The 17,200-nt window shown below is 42.7% G+C and overlaps 1 protein-coding gene across 4 annotated transcripts; it reads left to right on the forward strand.

Moving 5' to 3' along the window:
* The first annotated feature begins 13,866 nt into the window (after nt 1-13,866).
* On the forward strand, nt 13,867-17,200 carry LOC135525906 (KATNB1-like protein 1). Of its 4 annotated transcripts, none has more exons than XM_064953872.1 (10): nt 13,867-14,007; nt 14,659-14,785; nt 14,947-14,984; nt 15,486-15,742; nt 15,868-15,983; nt 16,074-16,124; nt 16,212-16,307; nt 16,388-16,486; nt 16,596-16,689; nt 16,788-17,200. In XM_064953872.1, exons 2-10 carry the CDS (start codon nt 14,694-14,696, stop codon nt 16,818-16,820), a joined length of 876 nt encoding a protein of 291 aa, XP_064809944.1. In that variant the 5' UTR covers nt 13,867-14,007; nt 14,659-14,693; the 3' UTR covers nt 16,821-17,200. The 4 variants fall into 4 exon arrangements, with proteins under 4 accessions (XP_064809944.1, XP_064809941.1, XP_064809943.1 ...); XM_064953869.1 differs by having other exon boundaries at nt 13,868-14,007; nt 15,475-15,742; XM_064953871.1 differs by lacking the exon at nt 13,867-14,007 and adding an exon at nt 14,353-14,397 and having other exon boundaries at nt 15,475-15,742.

A 17,200-nucleotide genomic window follows, 5' to 3' on the forward strand; every position in this document is an offset into this window, starting at 1 on the left:
GCCAGGGCAAATCTTCTCACCTCCGCCCTCAAGGACTCCTTCACCCTTTACCTGTTCCCCACAGACCCTGGTCCCATATCTCATTGGACTTTATTACTGGACTTCCTCCATCCCATGGCAATACTACTATCCTAGTCATAATCGACAGGTTTTCAAAGGCGGCCAGGTTCGTCCCTCTGACTAAGTTACCTTCTGCCAAGGAAACGGCTGAGTTGGTAATTAATCATGTGTTCCGAGTCTTCGGCATTCCTCAAGATGTGGTTTCTGACAGAGGTCCCCAGTTCGCCTCAAGGTTTTGGAAGGCCTTCTGCCAACTCATGGGGGCTTCTGCCAGTCTATCTTCAGGGTACCATCCGGAGTCCAACGGCCAAACAGAGAGGATGAATCAAGAGCTGGAAACCACCCTCCGATGTATGACTCGTGACAACCCGTCCACATGGTCATCCTTTATTGTTTGGGCCGAATACGCGCACAACACCTTGCGCTCCTCCTCCACTGGTATGTCCCCGCACGAGTGTCAGTTTGGCTATGCTCCTCCATTGTTCCCGGACCAGGAGGCAGAAGTCAGTGTGCCTTCAGCCTTGAGATTCGTCAGACGCTGTCGGCTTATGTGGAGGAAGACCCGTCTTAATCTGATGCGTTCCTCACAGAGGTATCAACAACAAGCCAACAGACGTCGCCGTCCCGGGCCTACCCTGCGCCCCGGCCAGAGAGTCTGGCTCTCCACTAGAGACTTACCTCTACGGGTGGAGTCTCGTGCTGTCCCAAAAATACATCGGTCCCTTCAAGGTTGCCAGGAGAGTTAACCCAGTTTCTTATCGCCTACACTTACCCAGATCCCTTAAGATTAATCCCACATTTCATGTGTCTTTGTTAAAACCTGTTGTTTTTTCTCCCCTTGTCCCGGCAGACAGACCTCCCCTCCGCCTCGTGTCATTGGAGGCCAGCCGGCTTATACCGTCCACCGGATACTGGATTCCCGCCGGGTGCAGCGGTCCTGGCAGTATCTGGTGGACTGGGAAGGCTACGGTCCTGAGGAGCGCTCCTGGGTTCCTGCCAAAGACATCCTGGACCCTGACCTCATTCGTCAGTTCAGGGTCCTCCACCCTGAGAGAGCTGGTAGGAACGTCAGGAGCCGTTCCTAGGGGGGATTCTGTCAGGATTTGGCCAGGGTTGTTCCAGTTGTTTGTCAGTAGATGTCCCCATTGTGCTTTTTGTCCCTGTGTTTTTCCCTTGACCCCCATTATTGTGTGCACCTGTGTCTCGTTTCCCCTGATTGTATTTAAACCCTTTGTTTCCCTCAGTTCTGTGCTCTGTGTTTGTATGTTAGCACCCTGCCCTAGTGTTCTGTGTGCTCTTGTCGATTCCGGGTAACGTTCTTGTGGTATTCTGTTTTTTGTTTTAGTTTAGTTTTGGTGAGTTTCTTTTTAGATCTTTTTGTGTTTTTCCTTCCACCTTTTGGATTTGCCATTTTTTATTTTTAGGATTTTTTTCTTCATTAAATACACCGTCTTAAGTACTGCTGTGTCTGCCTCATCTTCTGGGTTCTGCTGTCTATTCGTGGCTCAGTTGGTTAAGTGACTGTTTCTCACTCCGGAGACCCAGGTTCGAAACCGGGTCCTGACACCCTCCTTTACAGTAGAAGCCTCAAACAAGTTTCTGAAGACTGTTGACATCTAGTGGAAGCCTTAGGAATTGCAATTCGACCCCATAGACACTGTGTATTCGATAGGCCAAGCTTTGAAAAACTACAAACCTCAGATTTCCCACTTCCTGGTTGGATTTTTCTCAAGTTTTCGCCTGTAATGGACATCATTCAAACAGTTTTAGAAACTTCAGAGTGTTTTCTATCCAGATCTACTAATAATATGCATATATTAGCAACTGGGACTGAGTAGCAGGCAGTTTACTCTGGGCACGCTTTTCATCCAAACGTGAAAATGCTGCCCCCTATCCCAAACAGGTTAAAATAAAGTGGTGATCCTAGCTGACCTAAGACAGGGGATTTGTACTAGGATTAAATGTCAGGAATTGTGAAAAACTGGGTTTAAATGTATTTGGCTAAGATGTATATAAACTTCTGACTTCAACTGTATATATCCACACTATGAGGTAATACTGTGAAATTGTGAGAATTTTGATAATGCCCTTTTAGAAATCTCAGCCTGTTTTGGTGGTGGGATGGAGTTTTGGCTTGCCTGGCAACATCACCAGGTGCTAAATTAGTTAATAGACCAATAATAATGAGAGTTCCAAACCTCTCTGCCAATAACACCTAGTTTTGTAGTTTTCCCCTCCCTGCTCAGACCACTTGCAGACAGTCAGAGCAAAATTCTTGCTTGAGAAACTCTTTGATAGATAAGAAGCTATTTTTGCTTTTTTTAATAACCATTTTAATTTAAAACAATCACCATAAGGTACTTAATTGTTACCCAGAAAATATTTGATATTGAGATAAAAATGACTGCATTGGCCCTTTAAGTACTTTACCTCAAGATCCTTAAGCCACTCGTACTGCTTGAAGATGAGGTCTACGCCATAATCAAGAAAGAAGTAGATTTCATATGTATGTAGTGTGCAATCTAGGTGCCTTAAAAATCTCAGTGAGATAATTAGCGTCAGAGACCTTCGCTTTCTCTTATCATTTTGTGGTCCTCTTGTCTGTACTCATAAGCAAAGCTAATCTTAGACAGCTATTCAGAATACATTCTGCAGAAAGATTCATTCTATAACACAATGAGACTGTTTTTCTAATTGCTAGACAATTGTGGTCATTACCTCTCCCTCCCTCCCACCAATCCCACACTCACATTCGTCATGGAGATGACTATCTCTCCTAATGACTACAGAAGTAAAACATCTGCTTTAAACCTGTATGGAATACACAGCCATTTATCAGACATATGTCCACATAAACACTACACCAGTCCCCTGCCACAGCAAAGGTCTGTCAGTGGTCACCTCTCCAGACAGGACAGGATGCGATCAACCAATATTTCCTGAAATGCCACCACCTCTACCGCTGGTAATTTTTCAACACTATAGCACCAGAACCACCAGACCGGAACACACACAGATAGAACCGGTTCCCATAATGAAAGAAGACCCAAACCCAAACCTGTGCCTTGGAGAGTGTCGTGTCTTTGGCTATGCCGGATTAATTGCTATGCCATGCTATTCTATAAAATAATTTCTCTGTAATTAATATCACCTGATTGAGCTAATCATGTAAATGTAATTAACTAGAGAGTCGGGCACCACGAAATAACATTTATAGAGCTGTTATCTTCCGAATAAACTCTTAAATATTTAGCAATATTTTACATCAATAGCAGTCAACATTAATCGTCATCTTACTTCAGTCTCATATTCTGAAAGTTGTAAATTCTTGGTTATCTGCAAGAATCCTGGCTAACAAGTTGAATCAGCAATACAACATTGGGTTTAATTATTTATTTACTAAATACCTAACTAATCACACAGAATAACATATACAAATAATTAATTATACCTGGATAATTCTTTACGTCATAGGAAACGTCCCTAGCGGGCGGAACAGATATGACAGCTTGTTACACAAAGGAAAAGGGGCGGGGTTTGAGTGAAAGAGCGGGAAGACTGAGGAACAAAGGGAAGAAGCTGTGCTATCGTAAATACAGTATCTTGTGCATTCTAAATTACCGCCCATTTGGAAAAGGAAAATGCAATAAATATTTACTCTGGGCTGCGCTTCAGTAGGTTGGTGGTAGATGGAAGACCGTGTTGCCAAACCGAGTCCTTTGTCCTTTGAAGAATGTCTCTGGTGGCCACTTGGATAAGTTGAAGTAACGTCGTTGTGTGGTAGACGGGATACTATATCTGTTCCTTCCGAACATGCGTTTGCAGCTGTGGTCGCTAACTCAATGGCTAGGAGGTATCACTTCTGTCGTGAATAAGAGTTCAAGGTTCATACCATTCGCAACCAAAGCTCATGCTGATGTTGGCTTCGTTCTGTAGTTTTTATCTGAACCATTCTGACATGGGATCGTCATCTCACATCCGCGGAACAGGAAGTTATGTTGTCGTCAAGAGCTTACATAGGAAGGAAGAGAAGGGGTGTGTGTGAAAAATTTACAACCTCTGTCTCTTCTCGTAGGCAGGCCACTGAGTGAGCAGCCCTAACTTATGAAAACCCACATCTCACGTTTTAGAAGCTAAAATCACATTTCATCCCATCACAAATAATTTCATATTCAAACATTTAAATTGAACAACAATTCCATGTGAATCGGATAATTCTGATGTATAGACTATCCACTGTGGAGTTTATGTCATCTTATCATTGATGAGAATGTCTCAGATGACAACCGAACTGACATCATATTCATTAAGTACCACTGCATATGTTCAATTGTTCGGATTACCAGAATATAGTTAATTTCCTCCCACATACTGATGTTCCCAGATTCCCTATGTTAACCAAGGGTTTTTTAAATGTAACCTTAGTAGGTTAGAGAAGAGAAAAGAGGGGAAGAGGTATTTATGACGGTCATAAACCTATCCCCCAGGCCAACGTCATGACAAGAGCGTCAGTCCCAGGCGTGCTATCCACCCACCCAAACACGTGCCATTTCCACAATATTTCAATTGGGGAAACCTGTGTTGACACGCAGCATGTAAAAAGAAAAGCCTTTCTAGGAAGACGGTTACTAACAACGGCAGTCCAAGCCAAGAGCCAGCCGTGTCTTTATGAGTTTAGAGATTTTAATTTCAGCAATAAAACTGGGAGCCAATCTTCCTTCCAGTTAAAACAGTAAAGTACGTGGTGAGGTGATGGGGGAGTCTGATACCTCTCCTGGCTTATGTAAGAGGCAGACAGGGTCAAGCAGCCCACCAGGGGAGCCCTGAGTGAGTATGGGTGCTGGAGGTCAGCTGACAGGGTTATTTACACTTTACCAATTAGGTTAACTGAGAACAAACACTCTATTTATTTTACAGCAACAACCAGCGGAAGCGTTACAAAGGGGATGAATGACATCACATCTTTGTATCTGTCCCATTATGGTGTCTGTGATTGCACAGGCAGCGCCATTAAGGCCATCTCCAGTTTGAAGTAGCCAATTGTCTTCGACTACTACGTCTATAAGTTGGCAAACAAACTGAAAGGGTGCATACTGCCACCTGGGGTGTGTTGTTTGAAGAGGTATAAAGTCAAGGTTGGCGATTTACTGCCAACTGCAGTTATGGAATGTTCGCTCACAAGTATAATTCATTGGCTGATCTCTTCTGGTGACCTGGGTGGAATTATGTGATCCTTCCTTAACCCATAGGAAGTCATACCCAGTTGACTACTTCAAAATGGTTTAAGTCCTCAATGGTGCTGTCCAGTGTGCATTCTAAAACAGGCTTTTGGGTACTATGTCCACTATGGGACTTAGCCAGGACACCAGGGTTAACACCCCTACTCTTATGATAAGTGCCATGGATCTTTAGTGACCCCAGAGAGTCAGGACACCTGATTTAACATCACATTCTAAAGACAGCACCCTATGCAGGGCAATGTCCCCTTCACTGTCCTGGGCATTTGGGATCAGAGGGAAGAGTATCCCCTACTGGCCCTCCAACCCCACTTCCAGCAGCATCTGGTTTCCCATCCAAGGACTGACCAAGAGAAACCCTGCTTAGCCTCAGAGGCAAGTCAGCAGTGGGATTCAGGGTGGTATGCAGAGTTGGGTAACCAGAGACAGTTCCGGACAGAGATTAAAAGGAAAGGTCAGGTTCAGGATAATAGAGGTTCTCTAGTCAATGGGATAGTGCAACCTAGGGGTTAAGATTACATGGTCAAGGTAAAAGCTATGATAACTCAATAATTGGTGGTTAAACCGTTTGTAACAAAAGACCGGTCTACCATTTGCAACAAAGATTCTGACATAATCCTCATTATGCTGTAACATACTTGATAATCGCAAACCATCCTGTGTGAGTTAGAATGGGAGCCACAGCAGTATGCAGCAGTATGAAGGAGCCTGTGAACCCCTGCGAGCGGCACAGTCTGAGTCAAAGGTACTGTACTTAGTCTGGTTAATACCCCCATCTTGTGGTGGCTAGGCAGGGAAGCAGTTGACTGTCTGTTGGATGGACACGAGACCCAAGGTCTCCTTCTGGGACTCCACTTACCGCATACATCAAGCAATATACATTTTAGGAGACCCTGGACAATACAAATAAAAAAGCACTTCTGTTAAGTTCAATAACATATGGACTTGTTTTGGTCAAATACTGAATGATATACTGTATGTGCATGTCTGAAGAGAAATAACTAGAACTTCCTAGAACAATAGCTCAAAAGTGTTTCTTTTTTTTCTCCTAATTGACAGTGGAAAATCTGATTAGCATAATTTAATACGCTTATTTGTGTCATTAATGGATATTGTGTCCCCATGACAAACAGTGAGTCATCGGTTGTTAAAAAAAATAAAGTATTTAACCTTTATTTAACTAGACAAGTCAGTTAAAAGAACAAATTCTTGCTTACAATGATGGCCTAGTTGTAACTAGACAGGCTGTTTCCATGTGTGTTTTATTTTCCTAGAAAATAATATCAAGATAAAAATCTGAGGGGAGATGTTCCAACTTTAACCTTGTCAAATGCAATGTGGATGGACTGATTCCTAATCCTCATCAACGTTCCCCCCAAAGTTAACCGTTTAAAAACCACACATACTAACCAATCAGATCTGCCCTTTCATGTCACTGATGAGTCTGTGCTACAAGGTGCCCACTTAATCCAGGCTCTTTGAAACGTTAAAGAAACAATTGCTGTCTGAATATCACTGAATATCCTCAGCTCACGTCATGGCTCATTGTTTCAAATGGCACCAGTTACATCCTATTGCCTCAGACAGGCCAGTGATCTATATGTGCAGGGGAACAAAGGCGCTCTTGATAGCCTTAGCATCTCATGTGGACACGCTGGTCTCATGCAGCTGGAATGCTAAGGACTCTTGTGGTCAGCCGGGCTTAATTGCCTTTCACTCTGTTGGTTTTGGGCGTAAAAAAAAAGCTGAAGCAAGCTGCCACGAGTTTAGGTTCTGACGAGTGCCACAGAAAAAAACGTGGTGTTATCTGAGTGAGGGGGGAGGGTACTGATTTTTGATTTCATGTTCTAATGTCTGGTGACAAGGCCAAGAAAAACAGGCTACAGTTAGCAGCTCCTTAATTGAGGCCAGACAGTAGGCAGACTAGGCACATTACACTGGGAAAGAGTAAACCAGGCCTGGGGATACAAGGAGCACAAACATTATGGTGCATGGTTAGATGTTTTGCATTCAATCCCCCCTGATGCTAACACACTCACACCTGAAAGCACATTCTCGCATCTGCAAACAGATGAACAAACACAGACACACACGGTATAAGCATTTGAGATGTGTTGGCAGCTGATCCTCTGGATATGACACATCTGAATGGTTGAGCCTGTAAATCTCTGCCCTTTTTATGCAGATCTCTCACTGAGCTGATAGCCTAAACCCAGATTCCAAGGACTTAAGCTCTGGAACTCTAATATCTAAGGGGCATCAAGGTTGTCCATCATGAACTCAGGGTTACACAGAGTATGATTAGGTATAACGTTGAGTAATCTGACAAACGTTTATCAATAGCTATTATTAACGATCAGGACATACGATCAGGACACACAGAAAGAAATATCAAAACAAACTATGAACCAACTATATTAATTTGGGGACAGGTCGAAAAGCATTAAATATTTATGGCAATTTAGCTAGCTAGCTAGCTTGCTGTTGCTAGCTAATTTGTTCTGGGATATAATCATTGGGTTGTTATTTGACCTGAAATGCACAAGGTCCGCTACTCTGACAATTAATCCTCAGATAAACGGGTAAACCAAGTTTGTTTCTAGTAATCTCTCCTCCTTCAGGCTTCTTCTTCTACTTTGGACTTTATATGGCGGTTGGCAACCAACTTTAAGGTGCACTGCCACCACCAACTGGACTGGAGTGTGGACCTCAGTTCATCTTTCAATCACCTACGTCGGTATATGCTCCTAAAAACCAATGAGTAGATGGAAGAGGCAGGACTTAAAGCGTATGGCTACGTAGACGCTCATTGACGCGCGTGAGAAGTGTGGGTGCAATGATTTAATAACATGTATGTGTAAGTGTATTTTGCAACGCTCGCGCACAAGACGCGGGTGGTGTGGTCAGCATGTTAGTCCCCTCCTGAACTCCCTGTCCACCCACGACTGTGCGGCCCCGCACAACTCCAACACCATCATTACGTTTGCTGATGACACGACGGTGGTAGGCCTGATCACTGATGACAATGAGACCGCCTATAGAGAGGAGGTCAGTGACCTGGCAGTGTGGTGCCAGGAAAACAAATTCACCCTCAACATCAGCACGACAAAGGAGCTGATCGTGGACTACAGGAGGCCCCCCTCCACATTGACAGGGCTGTAGTGAAGCGCATCTAAAGCTTCAAGTTCCTCGGTGTCCACATCCCTAAGGAATTCACATTGTCCACACACACCAATATAGTCGTGAAGAAGGCACGACAATGCCTCTTCCCTCTTAGGAGGCTGAAAAGATTTGGCATGGGCCCTCAGATCCTCAAAACGTTCTACAACTACACCATTGACAGCATCTTGACTGGCTGCATCACCGCTTGGTATGGCAACTGCTTGGCATCCGACCACAAGGCACTACAGATGGTAGTGTATACGGCCCAGTACATCACAGGGGCTGAGCTCCCTGTCATCCAGGACCTCTATATCAGGCAGTGTCAAAGACTTCAGCCACCCAAGTCATGGACTGTTCTCTCTGCTACCACACGGCAAGCAGCACTGATGCAGCAAGTCTGGAACCAACAGGACCCTAAACAGCTTCTACCCCGAAGCCATAAGACTACTAAATAGTTAACCAAATAGCTACCCAGACTATCTGCATTGACCTTCTTTGCAGCTCTTTTGACTCGTCACATATGCTACTGTTATTGTTTAGTATTTATCCGTGTGTCTGATCACTGTACCCCTACCTATATGAATATCTACCTCAATTACCTCGTACCCTGCACATTAACTCAGTACTGGTACCCTGTATATATAGCCAAGTTATAGTTACTCGTTATGTATTTATTCCTTGTGTTATTATTTTTCTATATTTTTATCTCTCTATTGTTGGGAAGGGCTGATAAGTTAGCATTTTACTGTTAGTCTATACCTGTTGTTTACGAAACATGGGACAAATGCAATTGTATTTTATTTGAGCCCAGTAGATTTTGTCTGAGAGTCATTGTGGGGTAAATAGAGTTTCTGTCAGTTGTTTCCATTGGCTTAAATGCAAGATAGGAAACTGATCTGTCTCAGCCAGTGTTTATTTTGGACAAGGATTACTTGTTTAGATGTAGGTGGTTCTTGAACCAGCTCCAGACTTAGAAGCTGAAATAGCTCCCATATGTTCCAATGGCACAGTGGAGTTGACAAAAGTGTTTTCTACAGTGGAAAAGCTGTGGTTGCTTCACTCTGACCAAAAAGTTGTTTTTCTGAGATTCTACCCCTGCCTCACAGTACAGTACAGTAGCACATTATGGATACCAAGTCTGGGGAGGTCTGGCAGTCTGTCTCACCAAAATGAAATGCAGAATGTACTGAGTTTTTACCCAAACCATGTAATAATAGCATTGATTAGATGTGACCTGTACGAAATGCACCAAAATATGTACCAGGAGCGGAAAGCATTGGCTAATGGGGAGCAGAAAGTAAGCAGACTTCAACCATGTTGACTCACTGTTTATGAAGATTTCGTAATACTGTCCGTTTTTATCATCAGTTTAACACTGAATGACTGGTGCCTGTGTGTGTGTGTGGGTGTGAGAAAGTGAGAGAGTGAGAGAGAGAGGAGTAAATAAGTAGATAGGGTCAAGTTCAGGTCCTACTCACTATGCAGCCTCGTGGTTCCCAGGACAGGTCATATAGGGCACGTAGACAGCTATGGACTGGATCTGACGCATGATCTCATCTCCAATCCTACCGTTGCCCTGAAAAAGTTTGATTTAGTCATTTACCACAGCATAATACACAGTATTAGTGCTAATGAAGTCTGAAATAATAACGCTGACAGAATAAATGTAAAAAGCACATTCAATTATCTAAAGCTAAAGTACTGTAAATCTTTCCAGACAACTTTAGGAATGTGCCATTTGCATACCAAACAAAACCCCAATGAAACCAGAACTGTTAATTTCACAAATATTCTAATGGTGGCAATTGAGCTTATGTACACATTGCGGTGGATGGCATGGCCGTCTTCTGGTTTTCAGTGGCCATTGCCCTTAATGAGCTTTCAGACAGAATTTATATTTCTGTTTTTCTATTTATAATATCAAGGAAGCCGCGGAACAGAGTTAGACATTCCAGTTCAAACTCAGCATGAATTTGCAGTTATTCATTTTTGAGGTTGTCTGCTCATTAATGTCCAGCATTTTTCTCCATTTTTGAGAAAAGTATAAAATGAGTCAACTTTGCTTTTTAATTTCAGGGAAACAGCAGCCGCTGATGTATATCACTGGGGATTAATACCCGTATATGTCATAGTAATTATGAAGAGCGCTGGCCAGTTAGGTTTAGGGAAACATGGCCTTTGTCTCGGCTGAATAGAGCCCTGGTGCTGTACTTCATAGGTGTTATGTCCCTAATTCCAGAAGATCTGCTGATGAAATGGGGAACACTAGAGATAAGACTGAGAAGGGGCAGAGTGGCTCTATCTCATATACCATCATGGATCTAGACAGATACCCAGATGGCCTTTAGTGGTCTAGGCTCATGACGACAGAGCCCACTTTTACATCTTACCCTGAGGATACCATAAGTTTTGAGTGTGCCCCTGTATGCCATAGTTTAACTTCATGAAAATCCCATGAGAAAGTGCTTAGTATAAATGGTATGCGTATCATTCTACCAACTTACCAGTGATGGACAAGCGTGTACAGAAAACAAAAATATTTTGAAATTTTACCTCATGCATGTCATATGCAAAGTCCCCTAGAAAACAAAAAAGCACATATTCGTCATGCTTTGCACAATTTTTCCAATGTGTGCTCCATATTTCACCTATGAGGTTTCAGGTAAGACCCAAGTGCAGACTGTGTTGAAGTAACAATGGTTATTGCAACAAGTGGCAGGCAAACGACAGTTCAAGGCAGGCCATTAGAATCCCAATACCACAGGAATCTGCGGAGATTCAATTAGGAGGAATTGGATCGTCTCGCTGTGATTCCCTGACACTCGTAGGTTGTTGGGGATGGTATGGTGGGTGACCCGGCCTATAGAGCGCCCGTCCAGTGCTCTAACATCCATGGGAATGGAGAGGGTTTGAGTGGGGATGCCCAGCTTGGATGCCAGGGTAACATCCATAAGACTCATATCGGCCCCCGAGTCGATGAGTATCTGGAGAGACTTGGACTGGTCGCCCCACCACAGGGTGGCATAGAGAGGGAGGTGAGTAGGGGAAGAAGCAACATTATCCTTAAGACCTACCAGAGTACTCATTCCTACCAATGAGCTAGGTCTCTTGAAGGGACAGGTAGACACATAGTGACCGACAGTACTGCAATACAGACAACTCTGGGTGTTAAGTCTCTTGGAGGAACTTGGGTAAACTCAGATCCTTTTGGGGACGAAGACACCGGGGACTTCCGGAGTTCATCAGATGCAAGGTGGGATCCTTGAGTGAGCGATTGGGACCGCAATCAGACCTCTTCTCCCTCCTACTTTCCCGTAGCCGACCATCGATCCGGATGGTTAAAGCGATGAATAAGTCGAGATCCATCGGTAGTTCCTGGGCTGCAAGATCGTCCTTTACTTCCTCTGAAAATCCGTGCAGGAACGTGACAACAGCTCTTCCGGGTCCCAGGCACCCTCCTGGATGTCTGGAACAAGCACAAGGACAGGTGAAACAAATCAGGGTGTGACACAAAGTTAACGACAATTATACACCACTATGATTGAAGTTATTATGCAACGGCAACATTGATATGCTATTCACTTATGACAATCAGTCGGGAGTTAGCCGCATAACCACTTAGGATGAGATCATAAATGCTGCCGACCTGGGTCTACTACTGCAGTCTGGCCAGAGACTGAGGGTTCTCATTGCCCATGTCCCCATAGATGGAAAACCTGGGACTCCCGCTAGCACTCTCATTCAGAGCAGTAAAGGAGAACACATCACCCCAGCCAGCCCTACTGCCACAGTGGTACACTGCAGTGAACACAGGAAAGAAAACACTGTTTTATCAATACTATGATGATGACCGAATGTGACAGGCCATAAACATCCATCATGCTAGTTCGGTGAACATGGAACCCTACCATAAGCAGAGGCAGGTCTCAGGGCAGTGAGTGTGACCCTGTGTATGTGTATCTCCCTCCCTTCTGATCCCGTCCATACAAAAATCTGTCGTTCTGCCCCTGAACATGGCAGTTAACCCACTGTTCCTAGGCCGTCATTGAAAATGAGAATTTGTTCTTAACTGACTTGCCTAGTTAAATAAAGGTAAAATACATTTTAAAAAGAGTTGCGTTGCTCTTGGCGGTCAGCTCAAACAGTCCCCCTCCACAGGCCGTACTCCATGGTGCTCTCCTCTGTCTCATTGATGGTGGTCCAGGTCATCTCCATAGAGGCAGGGAGTCCTGGGGAGAAAAGCCCCAAAGTTATCCAGCGAGGGGGCCTGCTGATCAGACTGCTCACCCTGCCAACCTGGATAGAGGTATCTCCCTGGATACTTACTGATCCACTTATGTAAGCTGGGAGGAACTCGCTTAAAAGGCTGGTATTGTTCAATAACTCACAGGTCTGTGCTTTTGATCTCCCTGTTGACAGGATTTGTGAATTAAACATTTGGTTAAACTCACTGGATATGACTTGTTAGTACAGTAGTGCTAATGTAATATACAGTAGTGTTAATGGACTATATAGTAGTGCTAGTGTACTATAGTAGTGTTAGTGTATTATATAGTAGTTTTAGTGTATTATATAGTAGTGTTAGTGTATTACACAGTGGTAGTAGTGTATTATACAGTAGTGCTAGTGTATTATATAGTAGTGCTAGTGTACTATATAGTAGTGCTAGTGTACTATACAGTAGTACTAGTGCACTATATAGTATTGCTAGTGTACTAAATAGTAGTGCTAGTGTTTTATACAGTAGTCCTTGTGTTTTATACAGTAGTGCCAGTGCACTATACAGTGGTGCTAGTGTATTATACAGTAGTGCTAGTGTACTATATAGTAGTGCTAGTGTACTATATAGTAGTGCTAGTGTACTATACAGTGGTGCTAGTGTACTTTATAGTAGTGATAGTGTATTATACAGTAGTGCTAGTGTTTTATACAGTAGTGCTAGAGGACTGCACAATCAGTCAATCAGTCAGTGTGTCTCTGATAAGGAAGCCAGAATCAGTCTACCAAACTGATGAAACAGCAGCCTGTGGAGTCAGCAAATGCAGTGTGGCAAGGCATGATGAGTCAATAAAAGCAGATGTGATTGTTGATGTGTGCTTGTGATTGTTGATGTGTTCTCATTTAAAGAACAATTCATTCACTTTGAGTTAATATGTTCTTGCATTGGCTTTCTAACTGATGAGAACTGTGTCACTTTGTGATTGCCTCCATATAAGCAGCCTTAACGTTCTATTAAAATAGTATTTTAGAGTGAAGCAGTGAAAGATCCAATCCACTACGAGAATAGGATGAACCTAAAAGTTACCAAAAATAGATCATTCATTCATTCTGTATTTGAAGCCGTTAATATTGACAATTTGAATTGGACTGCACCAAGCATGTTGAACACTAGGGGGTGCACAACAATAGTCCAGTATTCCTATTGTTCATTGAGTGCATTTATTAAAAGTATCAGGGGCTCCGATTGGGTTAAGAAACCAAGGCGAACGGATGGCAAAACCAGCCTTGTGAGATCAGACAATCTTAGAACGTCTATCAACACTGACAGGTAGGTGATTGCAGCTATAGCAAGCTATCTATTACAATAGGTTAGCTCGAGGAAGTTTCAGTTATCTAACAAGCAACGTTAATTGAGCTCATCTGTAGCTATCCTTCCACATTCTACTGCTGTCTCGAGCTCGCTTGCTGCAAATGTTTAAACTACAATGCCGGTTTTACTGGCTGATAACTTAAAGAGATATGTATCGTGACAATGGTAAACGGACATTAGCTTCCTATGAATTGAAATGTGCAACATAACCAAAAGTGGCACTAAACATAGCTAGCCAAACTTGCTCTCCTTTTCTGGCTACGTCATTATTAAAAAATAATAAACAACGTGCCCGCGAGGAATTGTGGGTAAAACACGTTTACCCAGCTGCATGGTGTAGCTAGATGGGTAATTGCACATTCTTTCCCGATGCAAACATAGGTCCAAAGAAAAACCTGGGAATAATTTTGCCCCTTAATGTATCTCTGATTTTTTTAAGTGTATGTTCAGTGTGATGTAATTCAGGTTCTCGCTAGGCTGTCAACCCTTCAAACAGTTGTTCTTATACAAACGGCTGTACATTCTCTCTCTGGATATTCCCATTACAGAGCTTTGTGTTTGTGTGGAGTTTTGATGTATATTGATTGCAATGTGTACTTTACCCTCCAGGATATTGATGATGGACTCGGAGGAGCCAGAGGAGCATGATAGTGAAGAGGGAGAATATCAAAGCCTTGAAGAGCAGGACATGGTCCAGTACAGAGTATGCTACTCTCATCCAAAGTACACCGAGGAGGTAAGTTTCGGCAGGGAGGGGTTATGATTCTTCTCAATTGCAGTCTATTAAATTACTGTAACAACACATTATAGACATTATAGAACTGTATCAGCAATGTTTTGGTAACACCTCCATACAATTCACTGAAATTTATTTTGTAATATGTCTTTACCTTTTAGTTGGATTTCTGTAAAAAGGAAGACGTTAAGAAGAAGAGGTAGGTTTTTGCCATTTCAAAAGTACGGGTTTAAAGGGGCAATCTGCCATTGCTACATTCATCTTTGTATGTATAAATTAATGATACCTATGGATTCTTCAAGAATATAACTTTTTTTTGCCTCATGAGCTTAGTTCAACTATTTTACCCCATCAGAACCAAATATAAGCTTGTCTTACTCCAATGTTTGTAAACAAAGAAAATGTAACAAACACTATATAGCCTCAAAACATGGTTATAACTATAATTTTGATATCATGAAAGGTCAGTCATTGCATCCGTAGCTCTATGAATTTGAGAGTGGTTACATTTCTCCAGCCCCATCCTGCATTTTACCAAAACAGGGGCGGGGGTATTGTTCAACTGCTGATTGCCACTAATGAAATCTTCAACTGGAACAACGTACAAACCTTTTTTCATTGTTTCATATAATTTATGATTGAGTGTAGTATTTCTGAGTATTCAGCCATCTTTATGTTTCATACTGTAGATGTCCGGCAGGTCGTTCAGGGAACAACCCTGGGAGACAGAAGCGGGTTGTGTCGTGTAAGAGGAAGACCCACCATCTCAATATATGTCGAAGGAAGCAGCCAGCCACATGGAAAACTTGTGATGTGGCCAACAAGGAGAACGAAATGGCCTGTGTGCAGGACATGGAAGAGATATTCTATATGGACCCATGGGAGTTTCCACTCACTGCCCCCCATCCTAACAAGACTGATGAGGCTGGTTCAAAAAACAGTGACTACTTCATAGAGGTGTGAAATATCAGTAGTGTATTATATTTGTCTAATGGGTGGGTTGTCTCATTATCTTATCATCGTGATATGCTTGTTGTCACAAATATTTCAATGTATTCCACCACCGCTCTGCTATTTTTCAGTTATCAAAAGACCACAACACAATGACAGAGGTGCTCTTTGGAAGAAATCTGAGACTGAGTGTAGCTTTGACACTGTGGCAAAGAAATGTTGGAGAACTGCTTACCTATTTTTTAAGGTACGGTAGAACTTGTCAAGATTGAAATATCTAAGGCTTTATTGACACAAAGTTGTGATTCTATAATAGCACAGCTCTTTTCTCCCTCAGGATCCAAGACACTGGTGTGTTTGTTGATTTTCTTCCAGTGATAACAAAAAGGTACATTTCTCGTTTTATTTTTAGGGGTAAAAAGCAATGATTACAAGTGAAGTTTCATGACATTTATTTTCTATCTTTCACCGATAGCCTTGATGGTGAGTCAGAGTCACCCAGCGTTTCCATTGGCTGTTGTGTTGACCTTTTCCCCCTAGTGAAAAAGGTCCTCATTACTCCATATGAAGAGTGAGTACCACCGTTAATGACACACTTTTCATTACAAATTCTTGAAAATCCAACTAAACTAATCCCATGTGGTCTTGCAGGCACCTGGTAGCTGGTTTACGATTGGTACAGTCAGTATTAAGACATTGGTGGCCAGAGCTCTCAGCAAGTGGAGGAACTGACACGCAATCTATGGATGGGTATGTTTACTTAACATGCTGACTGGAAGCTATGGAGATGTGTATTCTTTGTGGTGCAGGCACGCCCCATGTGTAACTAAAACCTCTCTGTTTTTAATGATCATTGCAGAAATATCCAAGTGTTCAAACAGCAGCTAAAGGAGTTTTGGAACCAGGAGCCTCATTTGAGTTCAGTTCCAGGAATTGCAGGTGAAATAGCAAAGGTGGGTTCTAATTTACGGTACATGGTCATTTGAATATATCTAAGACAAGTGCAAATAGTGTTAGTGAAATTTCTGTCATCTTTGTTCTTGTTTTCTAGGTTATAGACTATTACCTGTTACAATTGCCCTGATTGCAATGGTGGCCCATGCCAAGCTCCAGTCTAGTCCTGATGACATGTCGTTGGAGAGTTGGAAACCACATAAGAACACAAGACTTGTGACACAATGATCTGCACTACTTGACTTTTGATGTGTGCAAAAGCATTACCAAATTAATTTGAGGGCTCCTAAACAGTGCCCAACGAGTGCCTGCTGTAGTGCCAGAGAGCACAGAATTTTAATTACAATTTGAGATGACCAACTCTTGTCCACAATTGCTAACATGACTTAACCTCACTAAATTTCAATGGTATGAAATTAATCCAAAGGATGAAAGTGTGTGCAATTGATTGGTTACAGTAGAGAACCGATTGAAGTTGTGTTGGATGAATTAAAATGGTACTTGAAATTG

Source organism: Oncorhynchus masou, chromosome 32 (genome assembly GCF_036934945.1).
Source record: "Oncorhynchus masou masou isolate Uvic2021 chromosome 32, UVic_Omas_1.1, whole genome shotgun sequence".
NCBI classification, from domain to species: Eukaryota; Metazoa; Chordata; class Actinopteri; order Salmoniformes; family Salmonidae; genus Oncorhynchus; species Oncorhynchus masou.